The sequence below is a fragment of the Pseudophryne corroboree genome, chromosome 5 (assembly GCF_028390025.1).
Source record: "Pseudophryne corroboree isolate aPseCor3 chromosome 5, aPseCor3.hap2, whole genome shotgun sequence".
Taxonomy (NCBI): domain Eukaryota; kingdom Metazoa; phylum Chordata; class Amphibia; order Anura; family Myobatrachidae; genus Pseudophryne; species Pseudophryne corroboree.
Genome location: NC_086448.1, coordinates 522,882,380 through 522,900,896, shown reverse-complemented (window position 1 = coordinate 522,900,896; position 18,517 = coordinate 522,882,380). Strand labels below are relative to the sequence as shown.

General features: G+C 47.9%; 1 protein-coding gene across 1 annotated transcript in view; it reads left to right on the top strand.

Moving 5' to 3' along the window:
• The window catches only part of EEF1E1 (eukaryotic translation elongation factor 1 epsilon 1), a 40,110-nt gene extending 24,588 nt beyond the window's left edge, over positions 1–15,522 (top strand). Inside the window, exon 4 of the mRNA XM_063923124.1 lies at positions 14,843–15,522. Within this exon, the coding sequence (XP_063779194.1) occupies positions 14,843–14,983 (141 nt within the window). The 3' untranslated portion in view covers positions 14,984–15,522. The remainder of the gene's footprint in view (positions 1–14,842) is intronic.
• The last annotated feature ends 2,995 nt before the right edge of the window (positions 15,523–18,517 follow it).

Genomic DNA, 18,517 nt, shown 5'->3' with positions numbered 1-18,517 from the left:
CTCCAGAGGGATCGAACACAGGCCCAGCCGTGGAGTCCGGTCCCGGAGCCGCGCCGCCGACCCCCTTGCAGATGCTGAAGCGTGAAGAGGTCCGGAAACCGGCGGCTGAAGACTCCTCAGTCTTCATAAGGTAGCGCACAGCACTGCAGCTGTGCGCCATTTTCCTCTCAGCACACTTCACTGGGCAGTCACTGAGGGTGCAGAGCGCTGGGGGGGGGCGCTCTGAGAGGCAAATATAAACCTTATACAAGGCTAAAAATACCTCACATATAGCCCATAGGGGCTATATGGAGATATTTAACCCCTGCCTGACTGGAAAAATAGCGGGAGAAGAACCCGCCGAAAAAGGGGCGGGGCCTATCTCCTCAGCACACGGCGCCATTTTCTGTCACAGCTCGGCTGGTCAGAACGGCTCCCAGGTCTCTCCCCTGCACTGCACTACAGAAACAGGGTAAAACAGAGAGGGGGGGCACATTAATGGCTATATATATATATATTAAAGCAGCTATAAGGGAGCACTTAATATAAGGATATCCCTTGTATATATAGCGCTTTGTGGTGTGTGCTGGCAGACTCTCCCTCTGTCTCCCCAAAAGGGCTAGTGGGTCCTGTCTTCATTAGAGCATTCCCTGTGAGTTTGCGGTGTGTGTCGGTACGTGGTGTCGACATGTATGAGGACGATATTGGTGTGGAGGCGGAGCAATTGCCAAATATGCAGATGTCACCCCCCAGGGGGTCGACACCAGAATGGATGCCTTTATTTGTGGAATTACGTGATGGTTTATCTTCCCTTAAACAGTCAGTTGAGGACATGAGGCGGCCGGACAATCAATTAATGCCTGTCCAGGCGCCTCAAACACCGTCAGGGGCTGTAAAACGCCCTTTGCCTCAGTCGGTCGACACAGACCCAGACACGGGCACTGATTCCAGTGACGACGGTAGAAATTCAAACGTATTTTCCAGTAGGGCCACACGTTATATGATTTTGGCAATGAAGGAGACGTTACATTTAGCTGATACTACAGATACCGTAAAACAGGGTATTATGTATGGTGTGAAAAAACTACAAACAGTTTTTCCTGAATCAGAAGAATTAAATGACGTGTGTGATGAAGCGTGGGTTGCTCCTGATAAAAAGTTGATAATTTCAAAAAAGTTATTGGCATTATACCCTTTCCCGCCAGAGGTTAGGGCGCGCTGGGAAACACCCCCTAAGGTGGACAAGGCGCGCACACGCTTATCTAAACAAGTGGCGTTACCCTCTCCTGAGACGGCCGCACTTAAGGATCCATCAGATAGAAAGATGGAAGTTATTCAAAAGAATATATACACACATGCAGGTGTTATACTACGACCAGCTATAGCAACTGCCTGGATGTGCAGTGCTGGAGTAGTTTGGTCAGAATCCCTGATTGAAAATATTGATACCCTAGATAGGGACAATGTTTTACTGTCGTTAGAACAAATAAAGGATGCATTTATCTATATGCGTGATGCACAGAGGGATATTTGCACACTGGCATCTCGGGTGAGTGCTATGTCCATTTCAGCCAGAAGAGCCTTATGGACACGACAGTGGACAGGCGATGCGGATTCAAAACGTCACATGGAGGTTTTGCCGTATAAAGGGGAGGAGTTATTTGGAGTTGGTCTATCAGACTTGGTGGCCACGGCTACTGCCGGGAAATCCACTTTTTTACCTCAAGTCACTCCCCAACAGAGAAAGGCACCGACCTTTCAACCGCAGCCTTTTCGCTCCTACAAAAATAAGAGAGCAAAGGGTTTGTCGTACCTGCCACGAGGCAGAGGAAGAGGGAAGAGACACCAACAGGCAGCTCCTTCCCAGGAACAGAAGCCCTCCCCGGCTCCTGCAAAAACCTCAGCATGACGCTGGGGCCTCTCAAGCGGACTCGGGGACAGTGGGCGGCCGTCTCAAAAATTACAGCGCGCAGTGGGCTCACTCGCAGGTAGACCCCTGGATCCTGCAGATAATATCTCAGGGGTACAGGTTGGAATTAGAGACGGATCCTCCTCATCGTTTCCTGAAGTCTGCTTTACCAACCGTCTCTTCCGAAAGGGAGAGGGTGTTGGAAGCCATTCACAAGCTGTACGCTCAGCAGGTGATAGTCAAAGTACCCCTATTACAACAAGGAAAGGGGTATTATTCCACTCTATTTGTGGTACCGAAGCCGGATGGCTCGGTAAGGCCTATTCTAAATCTGAAGTCCTTGAACCTCTACATAAAAAAGTTCAAGTTCAAGATGGAGTCACTCAGAGCAGTGATAGCGAACCTGGAAGAAGGGGACTTTATGGTATCCTTGGACATCAAGGATGCGTATCTACACGTTCCGATTTACCCCGCACACCAGGGGTACCTCAGGTTCATTGTTCAAAACTGTCACTATCAGTTTCAGACGCTGCCGTTCGGATTGTCCACGGCGCCTCGGGTCTTTACCAAGGTAATGGCCGAGATGATGATTCTTCTTCGAAGAAAAGGCGTATTAGTTATCCCATACTTGGACGATCTCCTAATAAGGGCAAGGTCCAGAGAACAGCTGGAGACAGCTTTAGCACTATCTCAAGAGGTGCTAAGACAACACGGGTGGATTCTGAATATTCCAAAATCCCATTTAATCCCGACAACTCGTCTGCTGTTCCTAGGAATGATTCTGGACACGGTTCAGAAAAAGGTTTTCCTTCCAGAGGAAAAAGCCAAGGAGTTATCCGATCTGGTCAGGAACCTCCTAAAACCAGGAAAGGTGTCAGTACATCAATGCACAAGAGTCCTGGGAAAAATGGTGGCTTCTTACGAAGCAATTCCATTCGGCAGATTCCATGCAAGAATATTCCAAAGGGATCTGTTGGACAAATGGTCAGGGTCGCATCTGCAGATGCACCTGCGAATAACCCTGTCACCAAAGACAAGGGTGTCACTTCTGTGGTGGTTGCAGAAGGCTCACCTATTAGAAGGCCGCAGATTCGGCATTCAGGATTGGATCCTGGTGACCACGGACGCCAGCCTGAGAGGCTGGGGAGCAGTCACACAAGGAAGAAACTTCCAGGGAGTATGGACGAGTCTGGAAAAGTCTCTTCACATAAACATTCTGGAACTAAGAGCAATCTACAATGCTCTAAGCCAGGCGGAACTTCTCCTGAAAGGAAAGCCGGTGTTGATTCAGTCGGACAACATCACGGCGGTCGCCCATGTAAACAGGCAGGGCGGCACAAGAAGCAGGAGTGCAATGGCAGAAGCTGCCAAGATTCTTCGCTGGGCGGAGAATCACGTGATAGCACTGTCAGCAGTGTTCATCCCGGGCGTGGACAACTGGGAAGCAGACTTCCTCAGCAGACACGATCTTCATCCGGGAGAGTGGGGTCTACATCCAGAAGTCTTCAACATGTTAATAGACCGTTGGGAAAGACCAATTGTAGACATGATGGCGTCTCGCCTCAACAAGAAACTGGACAAATATTGCGCCAGGTCAAGAGATCCACAGGCAATAGCTGTGGACGCACTGGTAACTCTTTGGGTGTACCAGTCAGTGTATGTGTTTCCTCCTCTGCCGCTCATACCAAAGGTATTGAAGATCATACGGCAAAGAAGAGTAAGAACAATACTAGTGGTTCCGGATTGGCCGAGAAGGACTTGGTATCCGGAACTTCAAGAGATGCTCACGGACGAACCGTGGCCTCTACCTCTGAGAAGGGACCTGCTACAGCAGGGTCCCTGTCTTTTTCAAGACTTACCGCGGCTGCGTTTGACGGCATGGCGGTTGAACGCCAGATCCTAAAAGGGAAAGGCATTCCAGAAGAAGTCATTCCTACCTTGATTAAGGCACGGAAGGAAGTCACCGTGAAACATTATCACCGCATTTGGCGAAAATATGTAGCGTGGTGCGAGGATCGGAGTGTTCCGACGGAGGAATTCCAACTGGGTCGTTTCCTACATTTCCTGCAATCAGGATTATCTATGGGTCTCAAATTGGGATCCATTAAGGTTCAAATTTCGGCCCTGTCAATATTCTTCCAAAAAGAATTGGCCTCTGTCCCTGAGGTCCAGACTTTTGTCAAGGGAGTACTGCATATACAGCCTCCTGTGGTGCCTCCGGTGGCACCGTGGGATCTAAATGTAGTTTTAGATTTCCTCAAATCCCATTGGTTTGAACCATTGAAAAAGGTGGATTTGAAATATCTCACATTGAAAGTGACTATGTTACTAGCCCTGGCCTCTGCCAGGAGAGTATCTGAATTGGCGGCTTTATCTTATAAAAGTCCTTATCTAATCTTCCATTCGGATAGGGCAGAACTGCGGACTCGTCCGCATTTTCTCCCTAAAGTGGTATCAGCATTTCATCTGAACCAACCTATTGTGGTGCCTGCGGCCACTAGCGACTTGGAGGACTCCAAGTTGTTGGACGTTGTCAGAACCTTAAAAATATACATTTCAAGGACGGCTGGAGTCAGAAAATCTGACTCGCTGTTTATATTGTATGCACCCAACAAGTTGGGCGCACCTGCTTCTAAGCAGTCGATTGCTCGTTGGATTTGTAACACAATTCAATTTGCACATTCTGTGGCAGGCCTGCCACAGCCTAAAACTGTAAAAGCCCACTCCACAAGGAAGGTGGGCTCATCTTGGGCGGCTGCCCGAGGGGTCTCGGCATTACAACTCTGCCGAGCAGCTACGTGGTCGGGGGAGAACACGTTTGTAAAATTTTACAAATTTGATACCCTGGCAAAGGAGGACCTGGAGTTCTCTCATTCGGTGCTGCAGAGTCATCCGCACTCTCCCGCCCGTTTGGGAGCTTTGGTATAATCCCCATGGTCCTTTCAGGAACCCCAGCATCCACTTAGGACGATAGAGAAAATAAGAATTTACTTACCGATAATTCTATTTCTCGGAGTCCGTAGTGGATGCTGGGCGCCCATCCCAAGTGCGGATTATCTGCAATACTTGTACATAGTTATTGTTAACTAATTCGGGTTATTGTTAAGGAGCCATCTTTAAGAGGCCCTTTCTGTTGTCATACTGTTAACTGGGTTTAGATCACAAGTTGTACGGTGTGATTGGTGTGGCTGGTATGAGTCTTACCCGGGATTCAAAATGCCTCCCTTATTGTGTATGCTCGTCCGGGCACAGTACCTAACTGGAGTCTGGAGGAGGGTCATAGGGGGAGGAGCCAGTGCACACCACCTGACCTAGTAAAGCTTTACTTTTTTGTGCCCTGTCTCCTGCGGAGCCGCTATTCCCCATGGTCCTTTCAGGAACCCCAGCATCCACTACGGACTCCGAGAAATAGAATTATCGGTAAGTAAATTCTTATTATCTCTCTGACTAGTGGAGCCCGGTGCTGGTTCAAAAAATACGGGGGACCCCTACGTTTTTTGTCCCCCGTATTTTTTGCACCAGGACCGGACGCAGAGCCCGGTGCTGGTTGTTTAAATATGGGGGAACCCCAGTCATTCACCCCCCACCCCTATTTTTACAACCAGGACCGGCTCAAAGAGCCCGAGGCTGGTTTTGCTTAGGAGGGGAGACCCCACGCATTGAAATTTTTTTTTTTTTTTTTTTTAACTCTTTAAACACTTTTTTAAGGTACACAATGAAGCCCTGCACGGATCTCACAGATCCGGCCGAGATTCATTGTGTTAATGTCGGCAGTGTTTTACTAATCACTCATGTAAAACACTGCCCGACATTACGAATGACATCGACATCGGAAAAAACGAAAATGCAGAATACGACAGCATAGTAAATGAGGCGTAAAAAAATCAAAAAGTTGCAAATTCACACATTCGATGTCATTCGTGTTTGAACTTTAACCTCATTCTGAAAAATACGAATTTTAGTAAATATACCACCCTGTGATAGACAGTGCGCTTTCCAGGTTGACAAAGAAGGTAATTCTCCCTGCACCTGGCACTGCTTCACTTAAGGAGCCGGCAGACCGCAAAATGGAAACTGCATTGAAATCCATTTATGTTACCAATGGTACACTGCTCAGGCCCACTATTGCCTGCGCGTGGGTGAGTCGTGCTATTGAAAAATGGTCAGAATGCGTGTCATCAGAAATTGACACGATTGATAAAGATGAGATACTCCTTAAGTTAGGGAATATCAAGGACGCTGCCGCCTACATGCTGGAAGCAATGAAGGATATTGGACTCTTGAGTTCACAAGCCGCTACCATGGCAGTATCGGCTAGACAGGCGTTGTGGATTCGCCAGTGGAATGCGGATGCAGATTCCAAAAGAAACATGGAGGCGCTCCCATATAAAGGTGAGGCCTTATTTGGCGATGGCCTGGATGCGTTAGTCTCGGCGGCTACCGCAGGTAAGTCGACATTTTTGCCCTCTGCGCCTGCACTGGCAAAAAAGACCTATCACCCGCAAATGCAGTCCTTTCAGCCCAATAAATACAAAAAGACGAGAGGCTCCCCCTTCTTTGCAGGTAGGGGAAGAGGAAGGGGAAAGAAGCCCACAGCGGCTCCAGGTTCCCAGGAGTAGAAGTCTACCCCTACTTCTGCCAAATCCTCAGCATGATGCTGGAGCTCCCTTGGGGGAGGCCGCTCTGGTGGGGGCACGTCTCAAACTCTTCAGCCAAGGTTGGATTCTGTCTGGCCAGTATCCCAGGAATACAAACTGGAGTTTCAAGACGTTCCCCCATGCCGATTTCTCTGACGTCCTAGTGGATGCTGGGAACTCCGTAAGGACCATGGGGAATAGACGGGCTCCGCAGGAGACTGGGCACTCTAAGAAAGAATTAGGACTACTGGTGTGCACTGGCTCCTCCCTCTATGCCCCTCCTCCAGACCTCAGTTAGAATCTGTGCCCGGCTCGAGCTGGTTGCACACTAGGGGCTCTCCTGAGCTCTTAGTAAAGAAAGTATTTATTAGGTTTTTTATTTTCAGTGAGATCTGCTGGCAACAGACTCACTGCTACGAGGGACTTAGGGGAGAGAAGTGAACCTACCTGCTTGCAGCTAGCTTGGGCTTCTAGGCTACTGGACACCATTAGCTCCAGAGGGATCGAACACAGGCCCAGCCTCGGTCGTCCGGTCCCGGAGCCGCGCCGCCGTCCCCCTTGCAGAGCCAGAAGCAAGAAGAACGTCCTGGAAATCGGCGGCTGAAGACTCCGGTCTTCATTAAGGTAGCGCACAGCACTGCAGCTGTGCGCCATTGCTCCCCATGCACACCACATACTCCGGTCACTGATGGGTGCAGGGCGCTGGGGGCTGCAATTAGATTACCTTAAAATAGTAAAAAACACATAATATAGTCTAATAAACTATATATGTGTAAAAATCCCCTGCCATAATATTAATATAAAGAGCGGGAGAAGTCCGCCGTGAAAGCGGCGGGGCTATCTCCCTCAGCACACTGGCGCCATTTTCTCTTCACAGTTCCGCTGGAAGACAGCTCCCCAGGCTCTCCCCTGCAGTTTCCAGGCTCAAAGGGTTAAAAAGAGAGGGGGGGCACTAAATTTAGGCGCAAAACTATACATGTTAAGCAGCTATAGGGAAAAATCACTTTCTGTAATAGTGTAAATCCCTAATTATATAGCGCTGTGGTGTGTGCTGGCATACTCTCTCTCTGTCTCCCCAAAGGACTTTGTGGGGTCCTGTCCTCAGTCAGAGCATTCCCTGTGTGTGTGTGCGGTGTGTCGGTACGGCTGTCGACATGTTTGATGAGGAGGCTTATGTGGAGGCGGAGCAGGTGCCGATAAATGTGATGTCACCCCCTGCGGGGTCGACACCAGAGTGGATGGATATGTGGAAGGTATTAACCGACCGTGTCAACTCCTTACATAAAAGGCTGGATGACGTAATAGCCGTGGGACAGCCGGCTTCTCAGCCCGTGCCTGCCCAGGCGTCTCAAAGACCATCAGGGGCTCACAAACGCCCGCTACCTCAGATGGCAGATACAGAGGTCGACACGGAGTCTGACTCCAGTGTCGACGAGGATGAGACATATGCACAATCCACAAGGGGCATCCGTTGCATGATTACGGCAATTAAAAATGTGTTACACATTTCTGACATTAACCCAGGTACCACTAAAAAGGGTATTATGTTTGGGGAGAAAAAGCAGCCAGTGTTTTTTCCCCCATCAGATGAGTTGAATGAAGTGTGTGAAGAAGCGTGGGGTTCCCCCGATAAGAAACTGGTAATTTCTAAACTAATTACTGATGGCGTACCCTTTCCCGCCAGAGGATAGGTCACGTTGGGAGATATCTCCTAGGGTGGATAAGGCGCTCACACGCTTGTCAAAAAAGGTGGCACTGCCGTCTCAGGATACGGCCGCCTTGAAGGAGCCTGCTGATAGAAAGCAGGAGGCTATCCTGAAGTCTGTATATACACACTCAGGTACTATACTAAGACCTGCAATTGCTTCAGCATGGATGTGTAGTGCTGCTGCAGCGTGGTCTGATACCCTGTCAGATAATATTGATACCCTCGACAGGGATACTATTTTGCTAACCATAGAGCATATTAAAGACGTAGTCTTATATATATGAGGGATGCACAGAGGGATATTTGCCGGCTGGTATCTAGAATTAATGCAATGTCCATTTCTGCCAGGAGGGTATTATGGACCCGGCAGTGGACAGGTGATGCTGATTCTAAAAGGCACACAGAGGTTTTGCCTTATAAGGGTGAGGAATTGTTTGGGGATGGTCTCTCGGACCTCGTTTCTACAGCGACAGCTGGGAAGTCGACATTTTTATCCCAGGTTCCCTCACAGCCAAAGAAAGCACCGTATTATCAGGTACAGTCCTTTCGGCCCCAGAAAGGCAAGCGGGTTAAAGGCGCGTCCTTTCTGCCCAGAGGCAGGGGTAGAGGGAAAAAGCTGCACCATACAGCCAGTTCCCAAGAACAGAAATCCTCCCCTGCTTCCACTAAATCCACCGCATGACGCTGGGGCTCCACTGGTGGAGCCAGGTGCGGTGGGGGCCCGTCTCCGGAACTTCAGCGACCGGTGGGTTCGCTCACAGGTGGATCCCTGGGTTCTACAAGTGGTATCTCAGGGATACAAGCTGGAATTCGAGAAGTCTCCCCCTCGCCGTTACCTCAAATCAGCCTTGCCAGCTACGCCCCCGGACAGGGAGGTAGTGCTGGCGGCAATTCACAAGCTGTTCCTCCAGCAGGTGATAATAAAAGTTCCCCTCCTTCAACAGGGACGGGGTTACTATTCCACAATGTTTGTGGTACCGAAACCAGACTGTTCGGTGAGACCCATTCTAAATTTAAAATCCTTGAACACTTATATAAGAAGGTTCAAGTTCAAAATGGAATCGCTCAGGGCGGTTATTGCAAGCCTGGAAGAAGGGGATTACATGGTATCACTGGACATCAAGGATGCGTTACCTGCATGTCCCCATTTACCCACCTCACCAGGTGTACCTCCGTTTTGTGGTACAAGACTGCCATTACCAATTCCAGACGTTGCCGTTTGGTCTGTCCACGGCACCGAGGGTATTTACCAAGGTAATGGCCAAAATGATGATACGCCTTCGAAAGAAGGGAGTTATAATTATCCCATACTTGGACGATCTCCTTATAAAGGCGAGGTCCAGGGAGCAGTTGTTGGTCGGAGTAGCACTATCTCCGGAAGTGCTACAACAGCACGGCTGGATTCTGAATATTCCAAAGTCGCAGCTGGTTCCTACGACGCGTCTGCTGTTCCTGGGTATGATTCTGGACACAGAACAGAAGAAGGTGTTTCTCCCGGAGGAGAAGGCCAAGGAGTTGTCATCTCTGGTCAGAGACCTCCTAAAACCAAAACAGGTGTCGGTGCATCACTGCACGCGAGTCCTGGGAAAGATGGTAGCTTCTTACGAAGCAATTCCATTCGGCAGGTTCCATGCAAGGATCTTTCAGTGGGATCTGTTAGACAAGTGGTCCGGATCGCATCTTTAGATGCATCGGCTGATCACCCTGTCCCCGAGGGCCAGGGTGTCTCTGCTGTGGTGGCTGCAGAGTGCTCATCTTCTAGAGGGCCGCAGATTCAGCATACAGGACTGGGTCCTGGGGACCACGGATGCAAGCCTCCGAGGTTGGGGGGCAGTCATAAATATTCTGGAACTAAGGGCCATTTACAATGCCCTAAGTCAGGCAAGACCCCTGCTTCAAAACCAGCCGGTGCTGATTCAGTCAGACAACATCACGGCGGTCGCCCATGTAAACCGACAGGGCGGCACAAGAAGCAGGATGGCGATGGCAGAAGCCACAAGGATTCTCCGATGGGCGGAAAATCACGTGATAGCACTGTCAGCAGTGTTTATTCCGGGAGTGGACAACTGGGAAGCAGACTTCCTCAGCAGGCACGACCTCCACCCGGGAGAGTGGGGACTTCATCCAGAAGTCTTCCAACTGATTGTAAACCGTTGGGATAGGCCACAGGTGGACATGATGGCGTCCTGCCTAAACAAAAAGCTAAAAAGATATTGCGCCAGGTCAAGGGACCCTCAGGCGATAGCTGTGGGTGTACCAGTCGGTTTATGTGTTCCCTCCTCTTCCTCTCATACCAAAGGTGCTGAGGATAATAAGAAAGAGAGGAGTAAGAACTATACTCATCGTTCCGGATTGGCCAAGAAGGACTTGGTACCCGGAATTGGCCAAGAAGGACTTGGTACTCGGAACTGCAAGAAATGATCTCAGAGGACCCTTGGCCTCTGCCTCTCAGACAGGACCTGCTACAGCAGGGGCCCTGTCTGTTCCAAGACTTACCGCGGCTGCATTTGACGGCATGGCGGTTAAACGCCGGATCCTGAGGGAAAAGGGCATTCCGGTTGAAGTCATTCCTACGCTGATAAAAGCTAGGAAAGATGTGACAGCAAAGCATTATCACCGCATATGGCGAAAATATGTTGCTTGGTGTGAGGCTATGAAGGCCCCCACAGAAGAATTTCAGCTGGGTCGATTTCTGCACTTCCTACAGTCAGGAGTGACTATGGGCCTAAAATTGGGTTCCATTAAAGTCCAGATTTCGGCCCTGTCTATTTTCTTTCAAAAAGAACTGGCTTCACTGCCTGAAGTTCAGACGTTTGTTAAGGGAGTGCTGCATATTCAGCCCCCTTTTGTGCCCCCAGTGGCACCTTGGGATCTCAACGTTGTGTTGGATTTCCTAAAATCACATTGGTTTGAGCCACTTCAGACCGTGGAATTAAAATATCTCACATGGAAAGTGGTCATGCTTTTGGCCTTGGCTTCGGCTAGGCGGGTGTCAGAATTGGCGGCTTTGTCCTGTAAAAGCCCCTATCTGATCTTCCATATGGACAGAGCAGAATTGAGGACGCGTCCCCAATTCCTCCCTAAGGTGGTATCAGCGTTTTATTTGAACCAACCTATTGTGGTGCCTGCGGCTGCTCGGGACTTGGAGGCCTCCAAGTTGCTGGACGTAGTCCGGGCCCTGAAAATCTATGTTTCCAGGACGGCTAGAGTCAGAAAGACTGACTCGCTGTTTATCCTGCATGCACCCAACAAGCTGGGTGCTCCTGCTTCTAAGCAGACTATTGCTCGCTGGATCTGCTCCACGATTCAACTTGCACATTCTGCGGCTGGACTGCCGCATCCTAAATCCGTAAAGGCCCATTCCACGAGGAAGGGGGGCTCTTCTTGGGCGGCTGCCCTAGGGGTCTCGGCTTTACAACTTTGCCGAGCTGCTGCCTGGTCGAGATCAAACACGTTTGCAAAATTCTACAAGTTTGATACCCTGGCTGAGGAGGACCTTGAGTTTGCTTATTCGGTGCTGCAGAGTCATCCGCACTCTCCCTCCCGTTTGGGAGCTTTGGTATAATCCCCATGGTCCTTACGGAGTTCCCAGCATCCACTAAGACGTCAGAGAAAATAAGAATTTACTCACCGGTAATTCTATTTCTCGTAGTCCGTAGTGGATGCTGGGCGCCCATCCCAAGTGCGGATTGTCTGCAATACTTGTATATAGTTATTGCCTAACTAAAGGGTTATTGTTATGAGCCATCTGTTCGTGAGGCTCAGTTGTTATTCATACTGTTAACTGGGTATAGTATCACGAGTTGTACGGTGTGGCTGGTATGAGTCTTACCCGGGATTCCAAATCCTTTCCTTATTGTGTCAGCTCTTCCGGGCACAGTTTCCCTAACTGAGGTCTGGAGGAGGGGCATAGAGGGAGGAGCCAGTGCACACCAGTAGTCATAATTCTTTCTTAGAGTGCCCAGTCTCCTGCGGAGCCCGTCTATTCCCCATGGTCCTTACGGAGTTCCCAGCATCCACTACAGACTACGAGAAATAGAATTACCGGTGAGTAAATTCTTATTTTTTCAAATCAACCTTGCCAGTTTCTCCGCCAGAGAGATAAGCAGTAACAGCGGCAATCCAAAAATTGTCAAGACCAGGTCACAACAAGGGTGAGGTTTTTATTCAAGCCTCTTTGTTCCGAAGCTGGACGGCTCGGTCAGACCGATCCTAAACCTACAGGATCTGAATTACTACCTGAAAAGGTTCAAGTTCAAGATGGAATCACTTCGGGCGGTGATTGCCAGTCTGGAGGAGGGGGACTACTTTGTGTCGGTGGACATAAAGGATGCTTACCTGCATGTTCCCATTTATCCTCCTCACCAGGCTTATCTGAGATTCGCGGTTCAGGATTGCCATTGCCAATTCCAGACGTTACCTTTTGGCCTCTCCACAGCGCCGAGGGTATTCACCAAGGTGATGGCGGAGATGATGGTCCTCCTTCGTCAGAAAGGAGTCAATATAATTCCTTATCTGGACGATCTCCTGATAAAGGCGAGATCCAGGGAGCAATTGTTACAAAACATATCACTTTCTCTGTCAATACTCCAACAACACGAGTGGATCATAAATTACCCAAAGTCACAGTTGGAACCGGCGACAAGGTTGTCTTTCCTTGGGATGATTCTGGACACAGAAGTTCAGAGAGTATTTTTGCCGTTGGAAAAGGCGGTGGAAATACAGAAAATCGTAAAACAGATACAGAAACCATTGTGTGTGTCGATCCATCAGTGCATTCGGTTGTTGGGGAATATGGTGGCGGCCTACGAGGCCATACAGTTTGGCAGGTTCCATGCTAGAGTATTCCAGTGGGACCTGTTGGACAAGTGGTCGGGGTCACACCTACACATGCACCGAAAGATAATCCTGTCGTCAAAAACCAGGATTTCGCTCCTGTGGTGGGTGCACAGCTCTCACCTGCTAGAGGGACGCAGGATTGGGTCCTGGTAATCATGGATGCAAGTCTCCGAGGCTGGGGAGCAGTCTCTCAGGGAGTAAACTTCCGATTGGGATCAATCAAGGTCCAGATTTCGGCTTTGTCAGTGTTCTTCCAAAAACAATTGGCCTCTCTTCCAGAGGTTCAGACCTTCGTGAATTGGGTTCTGCACATCCAGCCTCCATTCGTGCCTCCAGTGGCACCATGGGACCTTAACATGTTATTGCAGTTCCTTCAATCGGATTGGTTTGAGCCTCTACAAAAGATAGAGTTGAAGTTTCTCACTTGGAAAGTGGTGATGCTTTTGGCTTGGGCATCTGCAAGACGGGTGTCTGAATTGGGGGCCTTGTCTCACAAGAGCTCTTACCTGATCTTCCATGAAGATAGGGCAGAGTTGAGAACTTGACAACATTTTCTTCCTAAGGTGGTTTCATCTTTTCACATAAACCAACCTATTGTAGTGCCAGTAGTTACTGACACATTCACTGAATCAAAATCTTTAGATGTGGTTAGAGCTTTGAAAATCTATGTTGCTAGAACGGCTCATATACGGAAAATAGAGGCCCTGTTTGTCCTGTATGCTCACAACAAAATTGGGTGTCCTGCTTCCAAGCAGACTATTGCACGATGGATCAGAAATACGATTCAGCAAGCTCATGCTACGGCTGGATTGCCGTTACTGACATCGGTGAAGGCCCATTCCACTAGGAAGGTGGGCTCATCCTGGGCGGCTGCCCGGGGGGGGGGGTCTCGGCATTACAAATGTGCCGAGCAGCTACTAGGTCAGGGTCAAACACATTTGCTAAGTTCTACAAGTTTGACACATTGGCCGATGAAGACCTAAAGTTTGGTCAATCGGTGCTGCAGGGTCATCCGCACTCTCCCGCCCGCACTGGAGCTTTGGTATAAACCCCATGGTCTTGATGTGGTCCCAGCATCCTCTAGGACGTATGAGAAAATAGGATTTTGATACCTACCGGTAAATCCTTTTCTCCTAGTCCATAGAGGATGCTGGGCGCCCGTCCCAGTGCGTACTTTACCTTCCGTTTAGTTATTCGGGTTACACAAGTTGTGTTATCTTAGATTCAGCTCGTTGCTGCAATTGTTTCATGCCTGTTGGCATGTGTTATGTTGAATGCCATGTGTGTGGCATGGTTGAGGGTGTGAGTTGGTATGTATCTCACCACTAGTATTAAAGTAAGTCCTTTCCTCAAAATGTCCATCTCCCTGGGCACAGTTCCTATAACTGAGGTCAGGAGAAGGGGCATAGAGGGAGGAGCCAGTTCGCACCCAATGTAAAGTCTTAAGAGTGCCCATGTCTCCTGCGGATCCCGTCTATACCCCATGGTCTTGATGTGGTCCCCAGCATCCTCTACGGACTGGGAGAAAAGGATTTACCGGTAGGTATCAAAATCCTATTTTTTTTTTTTATTTTTTTTTTATACGCCAAAAAATCTCCTAAAGGAAGAGATTTGTATGCTAGTAAGTAGGAATGAGTAGTGTTTTCAGAACTGATTTAATTCATTTTAGCAATTGTTTTGAAATTAGCTATTTTCTAGATTTAAAAAATAATAATAATTTGTGACCAGATTTTAGAAAATTTCCACTCATTGTTTTTCCTTTCTTCCTAGGCTGACCTTTCGGTTCAAGAAAAGGAGACGTACATCAATGTATCCCGTTGGTTTAGTCACATTCAGCATTACTCTGGGGTTCGGCAGCATCTCCCAAGCTTGGTCTTCATTAAGAACAGAATCTATACTAATATCCATTAGGTGACTGTAATGATGCCGTGTTGCATTCCCTCAGGTTGCCCATAGCGACCAATGAAATTCTATCTATTATCTTCTAGAAACAGTTAGATAAATGTTAATTAGAATCTGGTTGCTATGGGCAACATCACCAGTTCTAAAAAAAAAACCCTCCCACCTTAGTAAATTTACCCCCTAGTGTTCCATTCTGGCCATATATGCACATACCCCAGTTACAGGAGCTGCCTGTGATGCTCACAAAGCATTTAAGAGCTCAATTCCATTTTGTTCTTATTTATTTTAATTAGTTTTAACTTATTAAAAAAAATAAAAAGTGTCTACCCAATGCAGTTATATCATACTTTTTTTTTTTTTTTGTTAAATCTAGAATCTCTTAAGTATGTTATTCTGCTACAGTTTTTGCCATGTCTGTTTTTACACACTGTGCCAATGAAAACGTAGAAGTTAATACTGTATTAACGCACTAAAGTGTAACATTTGGTCAGGAACCATGAATGAGAAAACCAGATGAAATAAATTTTCTTTTCAATATAGACTTATAAGCGTTGTTGCCTCAGTGGATTAGGTATATTTGTAAATCAAGATGCAGTAATGCAGATCAGTCCTTTTCCTAGTACTACATATATTTGTATACAATTTTGTTTGTAGAATCTTCATTTCGCTTACGTCCTAGAGCAGGGATGGGGAACCTTCGGCCCTCCAGCTGCTGATAAACTACACATCCCAGCATGCCTTGCAACAGTTTTAGCATAGCCAAATAGCAAAACTGTAGCAAGGCATGCTGGTATGTGTAGTTCAACAACAGCTGGAGGGCCGAAGGTTCCCCATTCCTGTCCTAGAGGATGCTGGGGACTCCGTAAGGACCATGGGGAATAGACGGGCTCCGCAGGAGACATGGGCACTAAAAAGAACTTTAGAATGGGTGTGCACTGGCTCCTCCCTCTATGCCCCTCCTCCAGACCTCAGTTTGATACTGGGCCCAGAGGAGACTGGGTGCACTACAGGGAGCTCTCCTGAGTTTCCCTGAAAGAAAGTATTTTGTTAGGTTTTTTTATTTTCAGGGAGCCTGCTGGCAACAGGCTCCCTGCATCGTGGGACTGAGGGGAGAGAAGCAGACCTACTTAAATGCTTGGCTCTGCTTCTTAGGCTACTGGACACCATTAGCTCCAGAGGGAGTCGGAACGCAGGTCTCTCCTTGCATTTCGTCCCGGAGCCGCGCCGCCGTCCTCCTCACAGAGCCGGAAGATAGAAGCCGGGTGAGTATAAGAAGATAGAAGACTTCAGAGGCGGCAGAAGACTTCAGATCTTCACAGAGGTAACGCTGCGCGCCATTGCTCCCACACACAACAACAAACGGCAGGCACTGATGGGTGCAGGGTGCAGGGAGGGCACCCTGGGCAGCAATTTTACACCTCTAGGACTGGCACAAGTGTGTGTGTGTGTGAGTATATGTGTGTGTGTGTGTGTATACACACACACACACACACACACACACACACACTATAACTATATATATATATATATATGTGTGTGTATATATGTATGTGTATATACACACACATACTATATATATATATATATATGTGTGTATATATGTATGTGTATATACACACACACACACACACACACACACACACTATGTATATGTATATATATATATATATATATACACACACACATACTATATCTATATGTGTGTGTATATACACACACACACACACACACAATATGTATGTATGTGTATATATATATATATATATATATATATATATATATATATATATATATATATATACACACACACTTGTGCCAGTCCTAGAGGTGTAAAATTGCTGCCCAGGGTGCCCTCCCTGCACCCATCAGTGCCTGCCGTTTGTTGTTGTGTGTGGGAGCAATGGCGCGCAGCGTTACCTCTGTGAAGATCTGAAGTCTTCTGCCGCCTCTGAAGTCTTCTATCTTCTTATACTCACCCGGCTTCTATCTTCCGGCTCTGTGAGGAGGACGGCGGCGCGGCTCCGGGACGAACTGCAAGGAGAGACCTGGGCTTCGGTCCCGCTCGTTTTTTTCACAAACTGGCGGGGGTACCTATACACAGCCATGAGAGAGAGAGAGAGAGAATATATATATATATATATATATTATACATTATATATATATATATATATATATATATATATATATATATATATATATATATATAGTGTGTGTGTGTGTATGTGTGTGTGTATATATATATATATATATATATATATATATATATATACACACACACACACACACACACACACTCACTCACTCACTCACTCACTCACTCACTCACTCTCTCTCTCACTCTCTGATGGCTGTGTGTGTATATATATATTATCTCTCTCTCTCTCTCTCTCTCTCTCTCTCTCTCTCTCTCTCTCTCTCTCTCTCTCTCTCTCTCTCTCTCTCTCTCTCTCTCTCTCTCTCTCTCTCTCATGGCTGTGTATAGGTACCCCCGCCAGTTTGTGAAAAAAAACGAGCGGGACCGAAGCCCGCCGCTGAGGGGGCGGAGCTTGATCCCTCAGCACTAACCAGCGCCATTTTCTCCACAGCACACCGCTGAGAAGCTGGCTCCCCGGACTCTCCCCTGCTGAACACGGTGACAGTGGGTTTTAAAGAAGGGGGGGACACATATTTGGTGCAGTAAATACATATATAAAAGCGCTGTATATCTCTGAGAATTTCTTCCAGGGTCCTTGGCGCTGGGTGTGTGCTGGCATACTCTCTCTCTCTCTCTGTCTCTCCAAGGGGCCTGGTGGGGGAATTGTCACCAGATAAGAGATTTCCCTGAGTGTGTGGGGTGTCGGCATGTCTGAAGCGGAAGGCTCTTCTAGGGAGTAGATGGAGCAAATGTGTGGTGTCTCCGTCGGCAACGCCGACACCTCACTGGTTGGATATGTGGAATGTTTTAAATGCAAATGTGAATTTATTACACAAAAGGTTGGACAAAGCTGAATCCAGGGAATGTACAGGGAGCCAAGCACTGCCTTTCACTATGTCGCAGGGACCTTTGTGGTCTCAAAAGCGCCCACTATCCCAAATTGTAGACACGGATACCGACACGGATTCTGACTCCAGTGTCGACTATGATGATGCGAAGTTGCAGCCAAGATTGGCTAAAAGTATTCATTATATGATTATTGCAATAAAAGAGGTGTTGCATATCACAGATGACCCCTCTGTCCCTGACACGAGGGTGCGCATGTATAAGGAAAAGAAACCTGAGGTAACCTTTCCCCCATCTCATGAGCTGAACGAGTTATTTGAAAAGGCTTGGGAATCTCCAGACAAAAAACTGCAGATTCCCAAAAGGATTCTTATGGCATATCCTTTCCCGGCTAAGGACAGGTGGGAATCCTCCCCAAGGGTGGACAAAGCATTGACACGCTTATCCAAAAAGGTAGCGCTGCCATCTCAAGATTCCGCAACCCTCAAGGAACCTGCTGATCGCAGGCAGGAGACTACCTTGAAGTCAATTTACACACATACTGGTACATTTACTCAGACCGG